The 21,359-nt window shown below is 36.2% G+C and overlaps 1 protein-coding gene across 1 annotated transcript in view; it reads right to left on the reverse strand.

Annotated features, from left to right (window-relative positions):
• Positions 1–21,359, reverse strand: part of GAB3 (GRB2 associated binding protein 3) — a 57,780-nt gene that overhangs the window by 13,830 nt on the left and 22,591 nt on the right. The window contains exon 2 of the mRNA XM_053473569.1: positions 5,146–5,449. Coding sequence (XP_053329544.1) covers positions 5,146–5,449 — 304 coding nt within the window. The remainder of the gene's footprint in view (positions 1–5,145; positions 5,450–21,359) is intronic.

The following is a 21,359-nucleotide window of genomic DNA, read 5'->3' on the forward strand; positions in this document are numbered from 1 at the left end:
CATGACACCCAACCAAATATATATATATACATACATATATACACACACACACACACTTACTTAAACACACACAAATCTACAAAATTGCAGCTAAGGCCTCTTAAAGTCACACCCCCCCCCAAAGAAAATAAATCATGCAGGTCAGTGCTGTTTTATTGCAGTCCTGTTCCCCCTGTTTAAAGGAGCCATCTTGTTACCCCATCCGAGAGGCCAAAGATACCATGCATTTGTAAACTATGTCTGTGCAGGCCTTGTCGCAGATATCTAAATAGAAGAACATAGTTTCCAATAATTTCTAGAAGCCTTGTCACAGTCACTTTGCCCGTCTGTTACTTTCCAATACATTTTATTTGCATTCAAACAGAAAAACAGCCAGCTAATGTGGATTTATCCTCCATTTTGGCTTATGAATGATGCTAGACCCAAACAAACCATTACACTTGTACTTACATCAGATCTTGTGTGATACAAGTGCATCTAATGGCTCAAAGAAACATTGTCTCATATAATCTATTTCCGATACCCTAGCTTTGCATCTCCACACAGTTAGAAGCCAGCATGTTAAAGGACGACTGCTGCTCTATTTCAATTAAAATGCATTTAGCATTCACCAGCTATTAGAGTTAGAATTTGAGACTTTCTGCTTCAATTTCCTCCTCCCCTACCTGGATATTGTGAAAGCAGGAAGCTTACTTAAGTATGCTTAATCAATCATTTGGAGCTGCAGTTAACATGTATGTTAGCTGAACACTACTATTCCATCTTAAATGTCAGTAGACACAGCTAGGGGACACAGAATTGAGACCGAAGGCTCACCTCGACTTGCTTGCAGTAAAATGCAAACAAATATGACTAATAAAATGATGTGTATATATATATATATATATATATATATATATATATATATATATATATATATATATAGTCCCTTTAAAGATCAAATAAAATTAAATGCACCGTCTTTTTCAATACCTCTACATATACCTGATAATATGTGTATGTATATGTATGTATGCACAGTACGTGTAGACAATGTGTTATGTAGTGAATATTCTCAGCTAAATTCAACGCATTACATGCCTTGCTTTTGCACTCGCTCTCTCCAGAGCCACCAGATGGCCCACATGGCAGGAACAGTTGTGTCCTGTCAGGAAGTGTCTGGCTGCAGATGTCCTCCTCGCATTATTCTCCCAGCAGTTGGAGTACATTAATAACATTGAAAGTCCTTACACACATTCCCCAAAGACTGAATACCATATACTAAGGTCTTCTTATATATAGCAACTAAACCCCTGTGTGGATTTTATAGAATTCAGACTTTTCATATTGGTACTTCTGGGAGGTGAAGCCCTAAACATCAGAGCTGCAAGTTTTACAATTTATATAATAAAATATTTTATAGATGATTGGTTTGATTTTTCAATGAATTTGCAAATTGTTACTGAAACATTCTAAAAAAACATGGTAAATATCCACTAAAAGTGTTTATTGTGCTCATCAGTCACACGTAAACCAGTGGGCCTGACCATAATATTATGCCAAATTTTGAACCATATGAAGTGTTCTGTGTGTTTTAAGGTGATTTAAAGTAAAATTTCCTTGCAGAATGGCTAAAGTTGGCCCAACAAATTTCTGCTGCAAGGGTTAAGCTGGCTCTGCATACACCATAATGAACAAATAACCCATGCTTAGGTGAATACATAGATCAGAATGTAAGTTCGCGATAACAGCATTTGGTTTATGCAACATGGCATAAGCGTCTACCTGGCTGCAAGCATCACACATGGTCCAGAATTTTAGTGAGCAGGAGATGGAAAACATGGAATATAGCAACATGTTACATTTCAGTCATATATTTGCTTAAATCAATTAATTATTACAGTAACACTAAATAGGTAGTAACTATCCATTATACATCAGCGAGAACACACACATTATACATCACACAAAAGTCTGATTTTGCTGTAATTTGGCATCATGTGGGCTCAGAGTCTAGTATGTGGAATGGAATGGTGTATCTCTCTTATGCACATACATACATAGTTTACAACTGTCCTGTTTTTCCCGGGACCCAGGCTCTACGAGGTCATAGTTACTTCAAACCGATAATTGGATCTTTGTGACACACTACTAAAGGGTTTGTATTCGCCAGAGTTCGCTCAGAGTTTGTGAATATACGGTATAGTCACCTACTCTGACTTTAATAATTATCATTTGTTAAACAGAACTTTTCTACCGTTTAAACAAGTATAGCTTTTCAATTAAATCACAGAAACACCATGCAGCCGTTTGATACAGAAAGAAAAACAAAATACAAAAAGCCCTGGTGCAAGGACTTCTTTTGACTAGAGATCACCCTATGACTGAATGTACTAGACTTAGACAAGCCAACAATCTCGGTTTTATACTGACAGCCAATACCACGCTAGCTCATTGAACAACAAACGGACAGTTTTTGTTTAAAAACAAAACAAAAAAACCCAAACAATTTCAATCAGATACCGCTGATCTGGAAGGGGTCATTATCTTATTCTAAGGCATCAAATAATGAAAGTCACAGACCACAATCATCACAATTATGTCTACTATTGCTAATGGTTTTCATTCTGCATGTACGTTAGAACCTCCCTGGATCCAAAGAAGTTTTTGGGCAGCAAAAGCTGTATTATTTATGGCCTTATTACCAAGTACTATTGGTGGTTGATCACTTACACTGTTCAGATATCCTCTACCTAACCTTCAGGCTGTTTAGATCTGCATGATGTTCCCTTGGGTGCAAGGCAGCCTCAGCACACTCAGCTTGGAGTCTGGTAATAGTATCAGTGTACATTAATGTTATATTGCAGCAGCTGGAGGAATAAATTATGTATAAGCATTTTCTAACTACAGAATCAAGAGTAAGATTTTTTTTTTTTAAACACAGCCTAATAAGATGGGTCTCTTTCACAAGGACCGTAGACAGAGCACTCAAACATACCTGTCTCATGCCTCATTTTTGGTATAAACCCATTAATCCTATTTGGATTACAAATGCTCAGGGGGATCTATAAATGTCTGCGTTGCATCTTGCATTTTTAATGGCCTTATGGAGATGTAAGCAAATGATTATTAGTAAGCACCTATTTGTAACTGTATTGCATCATTGTTTATCGATGTGTCACTATCTTACTGAACAGGTTTTAAATTGCACCAGTCATCCAAAAATTATAAGGTGTCATTATAACATGTCGCTTTACAGAGCACATATTTCACCTATGCCCTGTACTAGGCATTTTCCAAGCAAATGAGAAAGTTAGAGTTTTTAGCTTATGTTGTCATTACTGATATCATAAGGTTAAAAAAAAACAAAACTAGCAATCTATGGCAAGGCAAAGGATTGTGGGAGTGCAAACCCAACACCCAAAAACATCAGCGACAGAGTTTCATGTATATATTTGCAATAAAGTTAATTTTGCTAATTCCTTACAAATTAAGGAACTATTCCATCTCAAAGAGGCTAATGATGGCAAAACCTACATAACAAATGAAAAACCTTGAAATCATCTTCCTTGTTCATACCCCACCCTTAGTAACGCTGCCAGGGAAAAAACAGCGTTCAACAAAAGGGAGGAGTAATTTATCGAAAGGGAGGGACGGGGAACTGTCACACTTCATATAAACATAACTGAACCCACCTTGAAAATTATTTTATGATTACATGTGTTATTTTTATGTTCCATTTTAATCACTTAAAGGACATAACAGTAGTCCTTATACATCATCACTTAAGAATGCATGATGTATAATTACATTTACATTGCATTTCACATCAACAGCTTGACCTCGACTCAGAAGCCAGCATAGCCAACAGTGATTTAAACGCCTTATAGGAAGTCTGTGAATTCATTCCTGTGGAATCATTGAGGACAGGAAAAATACCGGTACCTTATTATAACACAGACCTTGCAGGGACCTCTGACTACCTTCTGATTACACATACTGTAAGAAAGAAAGCAAGGCTATAGACCCCTACTTACTCATCACAGTGATCAGCACAAATTAGATCAGCAGGAGTCAGAACATCTTAAAAAAATATAAATGGGTAAAGGGACACCATTGATGCTGAAACATCATAACAGATACCCCTTCCCCAGGGTGAATTCAGCCCCCTATGAATATGAGCCTCCAGTTCCCATGAATGCAATCTAAGCAACATTTTCTTAAGGGGGTCAATGGAGCCAAAGCTACACCCATTTTTACTTAATATGCACTATTTATTTTTACTGTAAGGCTCCCACAAAGGCCACTGGGGGCACCAATGGTCTTTAAGCTATGAGAGCATAAAACATTAAATTTGGCCAAGTTTGCATGCACGGCCAGAAAACAAAACAAGGCTGACTAAGCAAGTGGTATTAAATCCTGCCAACTGATTGTCAACAATCACTAATACAGACATTTAAATGTACTATAAGTTGCAACCCCCCTGAGACACGGCCTGATGCTTGTTTGCCATTGTGCCTATATATATATTGGTATATTGTGTGATATTTATGTTATTGATACAATCATTTCCTCCAATTACTTTTCCTTCGTGTTCACAGGTGTTAAGGGGTGATAGCTCATTTATACAAATTGCTGATACAAAGTAGAAGGTACTTTATTGTACTCATTCAAACCTATGGACATTGTTACGATGTTTAATATTGTATTGCATACCCTTCACATCATTGTATACAGGATGTGAAGGGTATGCAATACAATATTAAACATCGTAACAATGTCCATCACTACCCCTTTAAGATCACTGCCCACACTGGAATATGCACAAATTGAGTTTACAATACACATACTGTTATTGTAATCCATAAACCTTATTAAATATGTTCATTACACTTTGGAAAACAACAGGTTGTCAGATTTTGCCGGACAGGAGTGGAAAGAGTACCACTAAGTAAGGTCTAACTGGTTGGAACATATAAATAAAATAAAACATTCAATTTTCTGTACACATTGGTGAGTAATTACCGTTAATTATCATGCATAAGTACATAGTGAACTCAGGAGTTTACAGCACACACATATTAGTATTTAAATCCAAACACCAAATGATTACATATAATACACATAGTCAAAACCCTATCATGATCCTTCAAGAATTTGTCTTACCTGTGCCATCTTCCAGCTGTCCAAAGTTACAGATCTGGCTGATGTTGTAGATCCATCTCTGCATTTCTTCCTCAGTTCTGGCAACCAAGTAAAATGTACGGAAGTTTGTTTTTACAATAAAGACAAAGCTATTCTGGAATTCCTTTTTTATGATGTTCACACCAATGTACTTTTGCACTTCACATTCATTCAGATCTATGACCCTGATGGGTTTCTTGGAGTGGTTATTTCTGTAGTATTCTAACACATCTGGATTTCCACTCATCCGACCTCGTCGTAACACAAACCAGCGCTTCCGCCATACCTGTGTGGAGACAGAGAGCAACATATCATACATCTGTGGCACGGACTCTAAACATCAAGCAGCAAGGTAACAAGCAAAATTAAAAACTCATACCAATATAGGCAAGTATCCTACAATCCTGCTCTGAATTCACAGAAGTGCAAGATTTTCAATGCACTCTGGGAAGGGTAGAAATAATAACCATTACACCAATGCAATTAAGACCAGATAAGACCAACCTGAGTTATTGACCATCATATGTTGCAGTAATGGAATGATGTCACCTTTTCACTGCTTTTTCAGTGCTGTGAAAAGGTATTTGCCCCCTATCCAATTTCTTCTACAGTATGTTTCCATATATGTTTCACTTTAATGTTTTAGACCTAAACTAATTTTTAAGATAATCCAAACAAACACAAGAAACTGTTTTTAAATGATGATCTCATGTATAGAAAGAAAAAGGCTAACTAACCCTACCTGACCTTGTGTGAAAAAGTAATTGTCCCCGGAGTTACTAAATCAACTAATTAACCAAATGTAATTGATAATTGGGTTCAATTTCACTAGACACACCCATGCATGATTACTGCCCTGTTGAATCTAAACATCAATTAAATAGAACCTGTCTTGCAAAGTGAAGTAGGTTAAGTGGTGTCAAAAACACACACACTGCCATGATTTTGGCTTATGACAGACACTAGATCTAATACCTTCCCAAGAGTGGCTGGCCTACCAACATTTCCTCCAAGAGCACATTAACGACTCACCCAGGAGGTCACAAAAGAACCCAAAGGCTTGTCTCTCATTTGCCAAAAAAACATCTTGAAGACCCAAAGACTGTTAGGATAATATTCTGCGGACTGGGGAGTTAAAAGTGGAAATCTTTGGAAGACATATGTTCAGTTACATCTGGTGTAAACGTAACAAAGCATTCCACACTAACAACATCATATCAACAAACACAGTGGTGGTAGTGTGATGATCTGGGGCTGCTTCAGGACTTGCCATAATTGATGGAATTTTTGCCATGGATTTTGCTCTTTGCCAGAAAACCCTGAAGGAGAATGTCCGGCCATCAGTTTGTGACCTGAAGCTCAGGCGCAGTTGGGTTTTGCAGCAGGACAATGATCCGAAGCACACTAGCAAGTCCACCTCTGAATGACTCAAAGGAAACAAAATGAAGGTTTTGGAGTGGCCCATTCAAAGTCCTGACTTGAATGCGATTGAGATGCTGTGACCTTTCAAAAGACACTACATGTTCAAAAACCCTCCAATGTGGCTGAATTAAAACAAGAAGAATGGGCCAAAATTCACTTACATCATAAGTGACTGGCAGTGTGACATTAATCACCTCCCTCTAATGCTTCTCCATTAGTCATTAAAGGATTCTAGGAACAGAAAAACCTATAAGGGAGTTACCTAGTTAACCTCCTTTATTGCAAACTTTTTATGTAAAGACATATTTCCTACAGGGCTCGACAAACCCTGGACGTCAGGTCCCCATGGCGACTAGAAACCACTTACTGGCCCCCAGGGTTTTGCAGGGCTGCCATTATGAATGTGGTGTAGAGGTGCCGTGAGGCACCCAGGGTGTCACACCATGCAACTCACGCCTATAGGCTCCTAGATACAAACCAAATTTGGCAACCCCTGTCTTAATAATAGGCAAGAGAAAATTCTGTATAGTCTATGGAGGACATATTTCTCAGTGTTATTTAAAACTACAAACCTCCAAATCTTATACAATCAAAGGCTTAACATTATGATCAAGTCAAGCAGGGAATTGTTAAATTCTGCCCTGTTAGTAAATTGCTAATGTTTCTGAAACCCTACAGTATTTGTTATTTCCTTTTAGGAAACAGATTCTGAAAAAGTTTCAGATGCTTAACGTAAATAACACTTTTGCAGTGGATGATAAAAAAAAAAAAAAAAAAAAAAAAAAAAAAAAAGACGCCTTTAACCCCTTCAGTCCCCTATAGATGTGCCACTATGTCCATAAAACGCATCTCAAGAATCCTACGTCCTGACCTTCTTACATGGGAGATCAGGCTGTTATTTGACATGGTGGACTCCCCCCTGTCACCAGAATCCAGCATCGCTAGCTTTCTGCCGCCCGATCTCCTGTAACAGCTTCCGGCGCGAACGCCAATAAACTTCCGTAATCAGGGGATGCAGCTAAACACTTTTGGCCGGGTTTCTCTGCCGTAGCGCGTACCCTGTGCAAAAAATCTAAGCAACACAGAAGTGTTGGTGAAAAAAAAAAAAGCGCAGGAAATAATTTCTGCGGCCACCTTTGACAGTGATTGGTGGCCAAATAGCTGCATGAAGAGTGCCCAGATAGTCTGGGTCGTCTGCTTTACAGAAATATATACTTTTGTGGGTATTTTTGATTGATTTCTTTTAAAATTAGAGTTGCAATCCCATCATACCTAATGTAAAAATTGTACGTATAACGTACACCTTATAGTATGTTCCCTATAAGTGCTGGGAAAGTATGGAAATTCTATATAAATTAGTATTTCTGAAATCAGGACACCTGACTTGATAAACTCGGAGGGGATTTCGTTTTTTTAAATATTTTTTGCTTGTTTTTACTAAAAATTTCTCATCCTAAATTTTCAGCTAATTATCTAACTATGGTATCAAAAGAAAGCCCCCTCTTTCCTTGAAAAAACAATATATAGTTTACATGGGTAAGAATTGCTGAACCGACATACCGCAAAAATGGCTAAATTGCTTCAGTCTTTGAGGTACCAAAAACCCCTGGGACTGAAGGGGTTAAACAACACAAAACATCACAGCAACACTATTACTGAATAACAATATCTAAACTATTTTCCTGGAGAAAGACAAAAGCAAAACAAAAGAGTATCAGTATAAGACTACCCAAAATAGTTATGCAAACGAAACTTACCAAAGTCTCCACAAAAGTTTTTTTTTTTTTTTTTTTTTAAAAAGGTACAAGGGGAACTTTACCAGAACTTCCCAGAAATATTATAAAAAAGAGGAACTTTAAATTAGTAACCAAGTGATACAACTAACAAACTTCCATTATTTTACAAGAAGCAACAGGCTACACGAAATAAAAAAAATAAACAGCAGGACAAATAACCTTTTGGGGAGAAAGATATGGCAGGGAATCGTGTGATTTCATAATGTCATAATAAGGGTGTTTAAAATAATAAGTAATTATAACTAGTTTTGCTAGCAACTTAGCATCCTATCTTTCAGTTAACACACAACACAAGCACTAAGATATCGGTCTCAGTACTTTGAATGTGATAGAACAAAATTGGTACTATTTATGATCAATATGGCTAATCTTCTGTACAGATGAAAAATGCTTTTTTCCAAGCTCATAAATTTGGGAGGCTATAAAAAGGCTACATCCTTTATTTTAATGCTTGCATATACACATGATGTCATTATTAAAAGTCAAACCCTTGTCGAAAAACATATTTGCAAAATGAAACATATTGGCATATGTATTCCATGTTTAATCAGGGAAATCCGTTTTCCTTTTTTTAACTAAAATAGTACCTCTCTAGAATTTTGAATACTTCATCATTTTATTTAGCATTTTTGTAATTTTTCTCCACCTTACCCACCAAAAGTAGCTGTACTCTATAGCGGTATTTCTTGAAGATTCACTTCTCAACTTAAATACTAGAAAGTGAACCAAATTATCAGGTTGTATTGAATGAACAGAGTTTGCAATGATATCATCAGAGCCACCTTCAGTGAGTTTCTACTGTAAGAAGGGCCGAGATGTCCCCACATAATTTGTATTTAAATAAAAGAGGATCCCACATTAAGTAAGCTTTAAACAGGGCAAACTTTATCCCTTCTGAGATCAGACGTTCACAATGCTTGGAAATTAAAAATGCTCGCCAAATTAATTGCTCAAGTTTCCTACAGGCTTCTGGTTCACAGACCACCAGTGGAGTATATTGACCCAGGCCAACGCGGCCTAGGGTGGCATGTGTAGGTAGTGGACTGCCCTTCTGTTTCATGTCTGGGGGCAGATCACCATGTTGAGCCTTGCCCAGGACCTTCAGGAAGACCCTTAAGAGGAAGCATTATGATGTTGTCGAGCCATTTCTTTGGAAAAGAAAAAATATAATTTAATTTAAAATGTCATATTAAGCAAACTCATTGTGTTTTACTCCCTGTTCCCTCCACCCTGGGAATAAAGAGCCAATTACAGTAGAACTTAGTATATCTTATAATATAATTGGAAGTTCTGGGCAGAAATCTACACAGCTGCTTCTAAGGAAATACAGATCCACATTTCGACAGGGCTAAGAGCATTTATGGAACAACTCCAAGATCCATGTTTAAGCCCATAGAAAGTGTGTGTGTGTGTGTGTGTGTGATACATAATGGAGAAATAAGGAGAACATATCTATGCCCTATGGCTTAAGGAGCTCACAGCTGAATACAAAAGGAAGTGGTCAAAATATACAAGGTGCTTCAAGGAAAGGAAGTGGCACTCTCTTTTTGGATTACCTACACAAGCAGCAATATGTAAGTTGACATGCCATAGTGTTCAGCTGCTGAAGTGTGCAAAGCCTTTCAGGGTCTGAATATACAAAAAATGATCAGGGTAAGCCATTGTATCTGACAAAAGGACATTGTATCTGGCAAATAGCCAGTATAGGAGTGTCCCAAGCGGCGGTCTTCCAGTACCCTTGCAGTACCTTGCTTAGGGCTCGACTCTATAGTCCGGTTCTATAGCTATGCAGATTTGTAATCCTTCTTCAGCCTGCCATGCACAAGGTGCATCACAAAAGTTTGGCCTATGTGACACACCTAATACGCCATGATTTTATAATCAGCGTTGTAGGGTCAGTCACAGGATTGATGGGAGTTGGGCTTTCTGATTTTAACAAATGTAAGAAAAAGCTCATAACATTTCTAACACATTATATATATATATATATATATATATATATATATATATATATGTATATATATATATATATATATATATATATATATATATATATACATATATACATACACATACACATATATATACACATACACATATATATATACATACACATACATACACATATATATATACATACACATATATATATATATATATATACATACATATATATATATATACATATATATATATATATACATATACATATATATATACATATACATATATACATATATACATATATATATACATATATATATATACATATATATATACATATATATATATACATATACATATATATATATACATATACATATATACATATACATATATATATATACATATACATATATACATATACATATATATATATATACATATACATATATATATATACATATACATATACATATATATATACATATACATATATATATACATATACATATATATATATACATATACATATATACATATACATATATATATATATACATATACATATATATATATACATATACATATACATATATATATACATATACATATATATATACATATACATATATATATACATATACATATATATATATACATATACATATATATATATACATATACATATATATATACATATACATATATATATACATATACATATATATATATACATATACATATATATATATACATATACATATATATATATACATATACATATATATATACATATACATATATATATATATACATATACATATATATATATACATATACATATATATATACATATACATATATATATACATACACATATATATATACATACACATATATATATACATACACATATATATACATACACATATATATACATACACATATATATATACACATACACATATATATATACACATACACATATATATATACATATATATACATACATATATACATATATATACATACATATATACATATATATACATACATATATACATATATATATACATATATATATACATATATATATATATATATATATATACATATATACATATACACATATATATATATACATATACATATATATATATACATATACATATATATATATCTCCTAGTAGCATTATACATTGTTTTAAAAAAAATCCTTTCAATTTCCTCCAATCCAAAGGTGTTAAAATTAATAAAAATGTGTATGGGACTGTTTTGGCCCTAATGAAGTTCCTATGCACGTGGGATAATACTTTACCTATGGGATGCTGCTAAACATAAAGTACGTTTCTTCTCAGCAGTAGCACCTATCCTGTGGAAAAAAAATCTAAGTGGAATTATAAAAAGAAAAGTTACCCTATTTCTTTACATTCGAACTCTAATGAATAATGCATACATACGATTTTAAACTAAAGCCCTGCTAGTCCTGAAAAAAATTACAAAGAAGGAAATAACAAAATACAAGAGGACTTCTGTGGGATAACATCTAGCTATAGAGTCAATGATGGGTCACCATAAATAATCAAAAGGTCAAAAAAAAATAAAAAAATTTATATATATACACACACACATATACACAATTGTGTTTAAAAGAAAGTACACCTTCTTTGAATTCTGTGGTTTTATATATCAAGGAGTTAAAAATCATCATAAGGGGCGTTTCTCCATTTGGCTTTATTTTTTGTTGAATAAATCATGACACGGTGTACTATGTCATGTGTTGTTGTTCACCTGAGGTTGTATTTACCTAATTTGTAGACCTGCTAAGGACAGGTGGATTGTTATGTCCTGATTTGTAACACCATATCATTTAAAGAGGGTGTACTTTCTTTTTCACACAACTGTTCTAGATTCAGTACTTCACTCAGCCCCACAATGAATCACATGCCAAGTACTGGCATACAAATACAAATTATCCATTACATAAATAACACACACAAAGGACAAATAACGTTCTAAAAGGACAATTCATCGAAATCCTTGTCATATAGTTTAAATAGGATTAATGCAGTATAATCAAGTGGTTTCACCCAAGCAATTTTTATCCCCAAATGTACTCGTTTTGAACTTGACTGATAAACAGTGGGTTTCAAACGGACAGGTGTGGGGAAATCCAATATACAGCGACCATATGCTGTGCAGCGGGTAGCAGCTCCAGAGTAACACATAATGTGCAGCCTTCGCCAAATTACGGTTGTGTAAATGAGAGGCCTAGAGAGGCTATAGAAGTCTATGATAGATCTGAGCCAAGGGCTCTCCCATCTGATTTTATTTCCCATAAGGAAACACTACATAAACACTGCTTTAGAAATATGCCCCTGTTCAAAGAGCGATTCTGACATTTAGCACACCAAATATTTGTTATTAAGCTATGTTCAGTTAATGCCAACTCTGTAACATTCCATCTCTAGTTTTTGTAACAAAACAAGCAACATTAAGTAACCGTCAGGCTACATATCTGAAACAGTTGAAACTCACATGATGATACATAGTGAACAGAAAAAAGAAAACAAAACACAGGAAACTCGACAAACATAATGCATCCAGGGCAATATCCACAACCCAGCCATCTAAAGTTTTCAATAATTAATGGAATTCTAGCTCAATCATTATGAGAAGTCTTGGTCTACTTTTGGATATGGTTTTACAGGGCAGTGTTTAATGCTAAGCTCATAGGACATAGGGGAACCAATTCTTGTCTCTAACAAATATATTAATAGTTTAAGCTAACCATATCAAAGACAAGTTAAGAGCAGGTGGGGAATGAGCAACCTATTCTGAAGTTTCATGAAGTTGATCGCATAAAAACCTGAAGTCATATTGGATGGCTCATGACCGCTGGTCATCTCTGTTGCCTCCTCTATTCCTGCCTCACAGCAATGATGTCACTATTCAGATACTGACAATGTCAGGACCAAAACATTGGGGGTATGCTTTTTTAGTGAACCAAGTGCCAAAAGGAACAACTGCCAGACCATGGGTAGGCTGGGAACTTTCATGGTATGTAATAAGAATACAAGCGCAGCAGCTCTAATATGCAAAGAAATTATACACAATGGGCACACAAAGGAAATATCTATGGTGGGTCCTAACATGCTTACTCCCCTACATAACCACTGTTATATTCATATTGTAACTTCAAAGAAAATACACACATGCAATGGTACTGTTCCAAAATTAGAGCTCCTCAGATGACTTGTTTCCATGTCACTGGTATGATTCCAAATGACTGTTTAAGAGGCAGATTATCCTTTTAGCTAATGGAGAAGGCAACTTTTAGTGGACAATCTAGATTGCAGGTTTAACACAGTTTAGCAATTCTGTAGAACTAATTGCAATATGCAATTTGACTATAGGTTATAATGTATGATAAACATCCATGCTAATTATAACTGGAATGGCTGCTTCCACACCAGAGAAGGATCTGTGAATGCTAGTAACAGACTTTCTAGTAGTGTGCAATCTCAAAAATTGTTAGCAAAAGCAAGTAAACTGTTAACCTTTATTAAAAATGGAATAATGCACAACATGAGAGTGCGGTATTGCCTGCTTATATATCATGATAAAAGTTAAACACTGTTCATAAAAAAGACATAATAGAACTGAAAAGAGTTTTGCATGCCAATCACCAATTTACTACAGTGTTCGTCTTATGGGACTGGTTATATAGTACATGGCTGGGGGACTTTCTGGATTTTTGTTGGTGGAGGACATGCCATTGACAGACCCAGTCAGTGCTTTATTCCTTAGGCATGGGGTTGGAGCATTTTTCTCTACGTACAAAGTCTGTTCTTTTGTTTTTTAACCCATTTGCTTGCAAAACATCAGTGGCATATTTTAACCTAAATGCTCCCAATATTTACTTTAATTTCAGTAAATACCCCCAACGCATTAGTGCCCTACCTAATATTACTCACTTTTGACACTGCCACAAGTACGTCATGGGAGTAACATTCCACAAGTTGAGATACTCATGTCATGAACTATTCTCTCCATTTTATGTTCCCTGAGTCCATATAAAAATGTATTTGTATATTACATTTCAAGAACTATTTTAAAAAGGACCAGGAATTGTTACTTGCTTTACCAGACTTGTATGATTACATACATGACAACCAGTGTCACCAAGAGAGAGTCAGGACAAATACAGAACTACGTTTACTGTAAAAACTGACCTTATTAATTAGGCTCAACGATCTGTGTTATGAACAGCACATTAAAAAGCAAAATGCATAAAGCAGAATTTCTAAATGTATTTAATGTTCAACGTGTATTTCACATGACGTTCACACATGCTCTAATTGACTCTGTGTGTACGACATAAAAGCAAACAGACACAACGCTAAGTACACTTAATGTAAATTCACACAATTTCATCCTGCAGGACAAAACGAGTCTATGCTTCTAAGGGAGGGTGAAGAATATTTGCCTTTGTGTATAAAATCAAGTGTTGTATACAATAATGAACACTGAACAAAACTTGGTTTTATTTCATTTTGTTCCAATAAACCTCATTTATCTACAGAGCAGGAAGCTGCCATCCATTGCTGACATTCATGTGATATTTTGGATGACCTTCTCTGCTCAAAGGCTTTGATCTGAGCGTCACTATCTGGGTGATTAGGCCTGAGCCATTCTTTTGTTTACCTCAAGGCAACATGGTAAGGAGTCGGGGTGTTTGGTAGATAGGGCTAAGATAACAAATATACAGCTATCTGAAAACATTAGGCAAAATACTGTATTTGTTCGATTATAAGACAAGGTTTTTTTCAGAGCAAATGCTCTGAAAAATAACCATCGTCTTATATTCAAGGTCGTCTTCTATCCAGACCTCAAACAGATCCTCCTCTCCTGCCGGCTGCCGGGGCTTCCATGACGGAGCGCCAGTGTCACATGACCTTCCAGTGCTCATTCAGAGAAGCCCCGGCGGAAGTGCCGGCAGCAGCAGCGGAGGTTGTCTGTGTGTATCACGCAGACCTTCACCGTCTGCCACCACTACACACCAAGGAATCTGAAGCACGGGGTACAAGTCTAGGGATGCACTGGTAAGTTGGGGGAGGGTAAGAGTGGTATATGGGGGGTATAAGGGCTCTCTGGAGGCAAAGTGGCATATAGGGGGTTAAATTAGTAAAACTTTTTTCTTATAGGGTAGTCTTATATTCAGGCTTTTTCTTTTTTTCTAAATTAATATTGAAAATTTTGGGGGGGTCATCTTATAATGGAGCAAATACGGTATATATATTGTAAATAAAATAGATTAAAAATAAGTTTTCAAAAGTATAACACCAGAAACGCTAGGAGTTTCCCTTTAAGGTTTCTGTATGACATAAAAGTACGCTTATTATCAAATATGTAAAGTGACCCAAACACTTGCATCGTAAAATCTCATGAGTAGGTCTCACATTGATGTCAGTAATGTTTCAGTGCATCTCAGCCTGTCTCTCCACCCAATTAAATTATACGCCGCTGCAGAACATGTTGGCACATAATAATTTACGTTAAACAAGCAATATCAAAAACACACATCAAAAGCCTGATGCAAACACATATTAAAATATTTAACTCTTAGGTGTTAAATATGAACATATACAGGCTCTTGAATCAACTCTTACACTTTCAAATTAACCCTATAGATTAAATTTACTTATCCAAGTCAAATTCAGCTCCTGTTGACGGCATAGATTTTAGCTTAACAGCGTCAAACAGGGTTCCTGTGGAGCAGGGTGGAGACCCATGCTTTTGTGGCCAAAAAAGGGACTTATGAGCAGGCAAGGTCACCAACACCATTTGTGTTACATAATATAAATGATCAGCCAGGGCTGTATTTCCACATGCAATGACAGATTCATCAAGCAAGCATTCTGCATATCCTAAACTGCTTTTTTTTTTTTGCTAAAAGGGGAACTATTAGCTATTCAAGTAACTTGACAAAGGCTCATGTTTTTTTTGTTTTTTTTGCCAGTGCATTTTTTAAAATGTAAAAATAAAATACTACCTTCTTCCATATTCTCCCATAAAAGCTAATGTCGGGGTAAAATATGTTGAAACTAGTGAGGCTCTCATCTTTCTCCTCAAAAGGGGAACAGTAACATAAAGACCGGAACGTCTTAATTGTGAATACAAAAAAAAAAGAATATTAACCTGAAGAACTGAATCAGCTTCTGCAATGTACAGATAAAGTAGGTTTTTAACATGAAGATTACTTATTAAGTGTATTTAATGCTAAATTTCACTGTTTGAGGAAGTGATAGTCACTTTAACCACTTCGCGACAAAGAACACTCTATGCTGCCCTCAGAATAGAGGTCCATTGTGACATGCTCCATTATCTGATCCATAGAAAATAAGGCAATCTGGTGACAGCCAAGCCTCCCACATCAACAGTAATCAGTATCCAACCAGTTTTGACCCCTACAAGACAAAAGGAAGACAAATTAAAATAGTAACTAAAACTTAATGAGTTCCTACTAATTACAAGAGAAACTCCTGGGGACTAACAAAGTTGCGAGAAAATCCCAGGTCCCATTGCTCTAATGATGACTGAGCAGAAAAAAAGTTAAAAATGTTGAAATAATAACAAAAAAAGGACAAAATCACTCAACATCTTGTAGTCCTCCCTGTAGAAGTATGATGTGAAAGAAAAACAGCTTTTTGGCTCACAACTCAAAGATAGTTATTACAAAAACAAAAAACCCAGGAACATTATGTTGTGTTTAAGGTAACATTTTGGAGGAGCATTAAAATTGCAGATTATGTATTTAATGAATGTTGCTAAAGAAAAGCTGAGTATTTAGCAGTGACATCTATACTTTGGAAAACTCCTATATAGAATTAAGAAAAATGTATTTTGTAACAATTGCCCACCTTTTCTAGGTTAGTGCTATCAAATATTGTTTTATATATATGAATTTCAAATGGAAGCTCTGATTCTCGTGAAAAAAACCCCCAAGATATAATTTGCGTAGGTACTCTAAATAGGTGAGAGGCAAATAAAAAAAAACCCCCAAAAACCCAGCCTTGGTCATAAAGGGGTCAAAGGCGGTCCCAGACAGCCAACCGTGGGCGCAAATTAATGTACTAAAGTATTTTAATGCACATTCTTTTCCTGCCCCCACTCAAAAAAAGAAGATGTTGCACCACTGGAACCCCTCCACTCTCTGAAATTTGCACTAGCCAATCACTAACATTTATGCCCTCCTAGTGAGATCAACAAGTGGGGAGTTTCATTAGACCACTGGGGCTGGCTGCACCTGCGGATATGTGATGGAATCAAATGGTTTTTACACCAAAATATCACCATATTGGAGTAACTTTGCAGGTCCTTAGGGTCAAGCAGTCTGGAGCTGTCTACTTTATAAATGATTCTGATTTAAATCGCAGCTCAGCACCAAAAATGCTTTTTTTCCGCTGGTTAATAACTGTGAAAGTTACATTCCCTGCTTGAATACAATTAAGGATATTTATAGCTCCTGACAAGTAATAGGTTTAACAACAACTGTTACTAGAATCTTCTGATTGCCACCATTAGAGATACAAATCTTCCCAGATATGCCTGTTCGAAAATACAAAAGAATGTGGCAAACTGAAAGGTGTAATTAAACTGCAATAACTAAAACATTTCCAGCTTCTGCACTACTCTTTAGAACACTGATCCTCAAACCTGTCTAAAAAGACCACCAATGGTCCTGGTTTCAGGCATTACCCAAGAGGGGTATTGATACATCTAGCCCATTGACAGCCATGACCTATTTGGTATATATTTTCGAGAGAGTTAACAAAACATGGTAAATCTATCTCATATAAGATACACATCAATGTGAGATGCAAAATAATCCAAACAACAAGGAGAGGCATTAGAGATCAAAGGTTTTCACAAGACAAAACTAATAATTGTAACTCAATTATGTAAGAAGACGATTATAATATGGAACTAGTTGAATATATGCTACCGAAGTCATATAATCTACTGCCATTAGAAATTTGTTTGCATATATCGCATTCCACCATTACATATTTTCCCTCTCTTACACCCACTATCTGTTTACTTGTTCAAGGATACATGAAAATATTGAAAGAATGTCCACTCTGTGAGGAAAGGTCTTCATTTTAGAATACATGATAAATATCACAAGTTTCAGAGTTATTTAGCACAGTAGTGTAAATAAAGATAGTAAAATCCTTCTAAAATAATACACTAATTACTAGGACGTATTTGCCCGAATATAGGCTGCACTTTTTGGGATGCGGCCTATAATCGGGGATTAGCGCAGGTGTGTTCAGTTCGTATTGCCCGACGCCCGGGACATGCAGTTTCATGCAGGGGACCTGGATCCTACTCTCCGCCAGCCGGTGGACGTCTGCGCGATGCGCTTAGACAACCTCTGCTGCCGGCACTTCCGCCAGGGCTACTATGGTGGAGCGCCGGAAGGTTACGTCACGCCGGTGCTCCACCATAGAAGCCCTGGCAGAGGTGTCGGTAACGGAGGTTGTCTGCGCGCATCGCCTCAACCGGTGACAAGCCGGCCCACTAGACACGAGGGAGTCTGGGAGCACATTGGTAAGTCTGGGGGGTGGCATATCTAAAGAGCAGAGTGGCATATCAGGGGGGCAGAGTGATATTTCTAGGGGACATAAAACATACCTGGGGGGACAGAGTGGCATATCTGGGGAAGATTGGCATTTCTAGGGGGCATAAAACATCTGGGGGGGCAGCGTGGTATATCTGGGGGTAGAGTGGCATATCTATAAGTAAGGTGCATTATGGATTAAGAGGGGACCTTAAAATGGTTATTGGTTTTCCATATTTCTATTTGTATATAACCTATGCTGACTAACTGCATAATAGATACCAAAAAAGTTAAAATACATAATTCCTGTGTATTAGGGAAAATACTGCTTTACCATTCCACTGTGTATTTTTTCTTTAAAAATATTTTTTTCTTTAAAATAGCACCAAACTTTTAGGGCGCGGCCTATAATAGGGTGCAGCCTATATTCGAGCCAATACTGTATTTTGTGAAAAGTCCTGTTTCTATCCAAAACTAAGATAATATCCACAGTGAGGTTGCATTTTTGTGTAAAAAATGGGCATGTAGGTGTTAACTAAATCTAGAGAAGGCTGGGGTAATGAAACCAACCCAATAAATCCTGAAAACTGAAAAATAGATAAGCCAACTCTATTATGTAATTTAAAACTTAACCTTTATTAAGCATGCATTAAGACATCTAAAAGATTCTTGAAAAGAAAAAAAGAGATTAGCCTGACGACTCAACATGTAAACTTCCAGAATTAAAGCAGAGAGTAACTAAGGCTCAATTCATAGGAAGACAGCTATGTTGCATTATCATAGATATTCCCATTATCCTTGCACCTATAAACTGACATTTCCAAGAACACTATTACAATTGCACTCCAAAGCTTTGCTTTCTAACATCTAATTATTTCACTAGCTGTATAACGGCACCCGCATTTCGCGTGTGCGTCAGCACGGCATCGTAAGGGTCAGGAACTCCCCTGGTCTGCTTTTATGTTGTTTTGATGCCCAATGAATATTTGATCGCTGGCCTTATTTCAGAGATGCCATCTGGATATTGGACCTTTAAACAGCCAATCAGTGGCAAGTAATGTTTCTACTAGGTCTGGTAAAGCTTTTATTGATTTTCATACTGAAGTATGCATATTAATAATAAGCATTCTTCTTTAATGGGGGTGTCAGGGACATTAAACTGTCCCTTTACTACAGTCTCCCTCATGAATGCTGCCACAGAGAACAGCCAGGTTAGCAAATCACTATAGAAGGGCACCTCTAAATTACTACTATATTGCTCCTATTGACTTCTTAATCCTGGACATAAAATGTTAGAATGAGGATTTCTACACACTAAATTACACTTCCTATGCAACTTTTAGATTAATAAACTGAAACCTGCCCCGCTGCAGTCAATCCATATCCAAGTGTTTTTAACGGACATATAGATGGGTATTTAATCTACAGCTTCAATAAATCCATTTCCTGACAACAAGCAATGGCTAAACAAATTTCACTTCATGGCTTGTCAGGAAATGAGTAACAATACATTGACCTAGACATCAACTAGGGACTCTATTTATATAAAGTAGATGGAAAAAAGATGCATGCCTCCATTATTTCTTAATTTTAAGCGGAGGGGATTTTCATAACCTAATCTTTTTTTGTCCCCACCGTAATGTATTTTGAGTGTGACCCCATGTACCAATGCAAACTTCACGCCTCAAGCCAAGCCAGTAACCAACCTCAGGCTGATAAGTTCCATTGAGGACAAAACAGAGGTCTTTGAACAGTGCTCTGACTTCTACATGCTTGCCTCATATTTATATATCATATTTGCCTCATATATATTATATATATATATATATATATATTATATATACACACACACACAAATAAATTATACTTGGTATACATACGTTTTCATTATTTTTTTAAATTACAAACCTCATAGGTGACTAAAACGACTAACAACACAGCCAAGCATTCTGCACACATTTCCTCTGAATTGTGCTTCCAGATGCAGTTTATCTTAGTTTGGGTGGAGGACTGGGTGGATTATTAAAATCCTAAAGTTGCTGAACATTATTAGCAGTCAGAAGATTACAATGAGTCATGTTTGCTAGCATTTTTCCTGTGTGAGTCACCCCACAGGCTGTCCAGTGTTGACTCCTCTTCCTCGAGACCTCCACACAAAACATTAGGCCCAAACGCTACAGCAAGGTTAAGAGATCACACCGTCCACTCCCTGATTGACGTCCTAACCCATTTGTGAATTCATTTAAAAAGGTGTTGTCTTCTGCAAGCTTACTAGAAATAATAGTTTTCACTTAATGGTTTCTCCATGTTACATGAACATACAAAAACAAGAAAGCAGATACTTTAAGATAAAAAACGTTAGCAGCAGAAGAAGAAAAAACCTTTACGTGAGTCCGGTATTCATTGAA

Source organism: Spea bombifrons, chromosome 8, assembly GCF_027358695.1.
Source record: "Spea bombifrons isolate aSpeBom1 chromosome 8, aSpeBom1.2.pri, whole genome shotgun sequence".
Lineage (NCBI taxonomy): Eukaryota > Metazoa > Chordata > Amphibia > Anura > Pelobatidae > Spea > Spea bombifrons.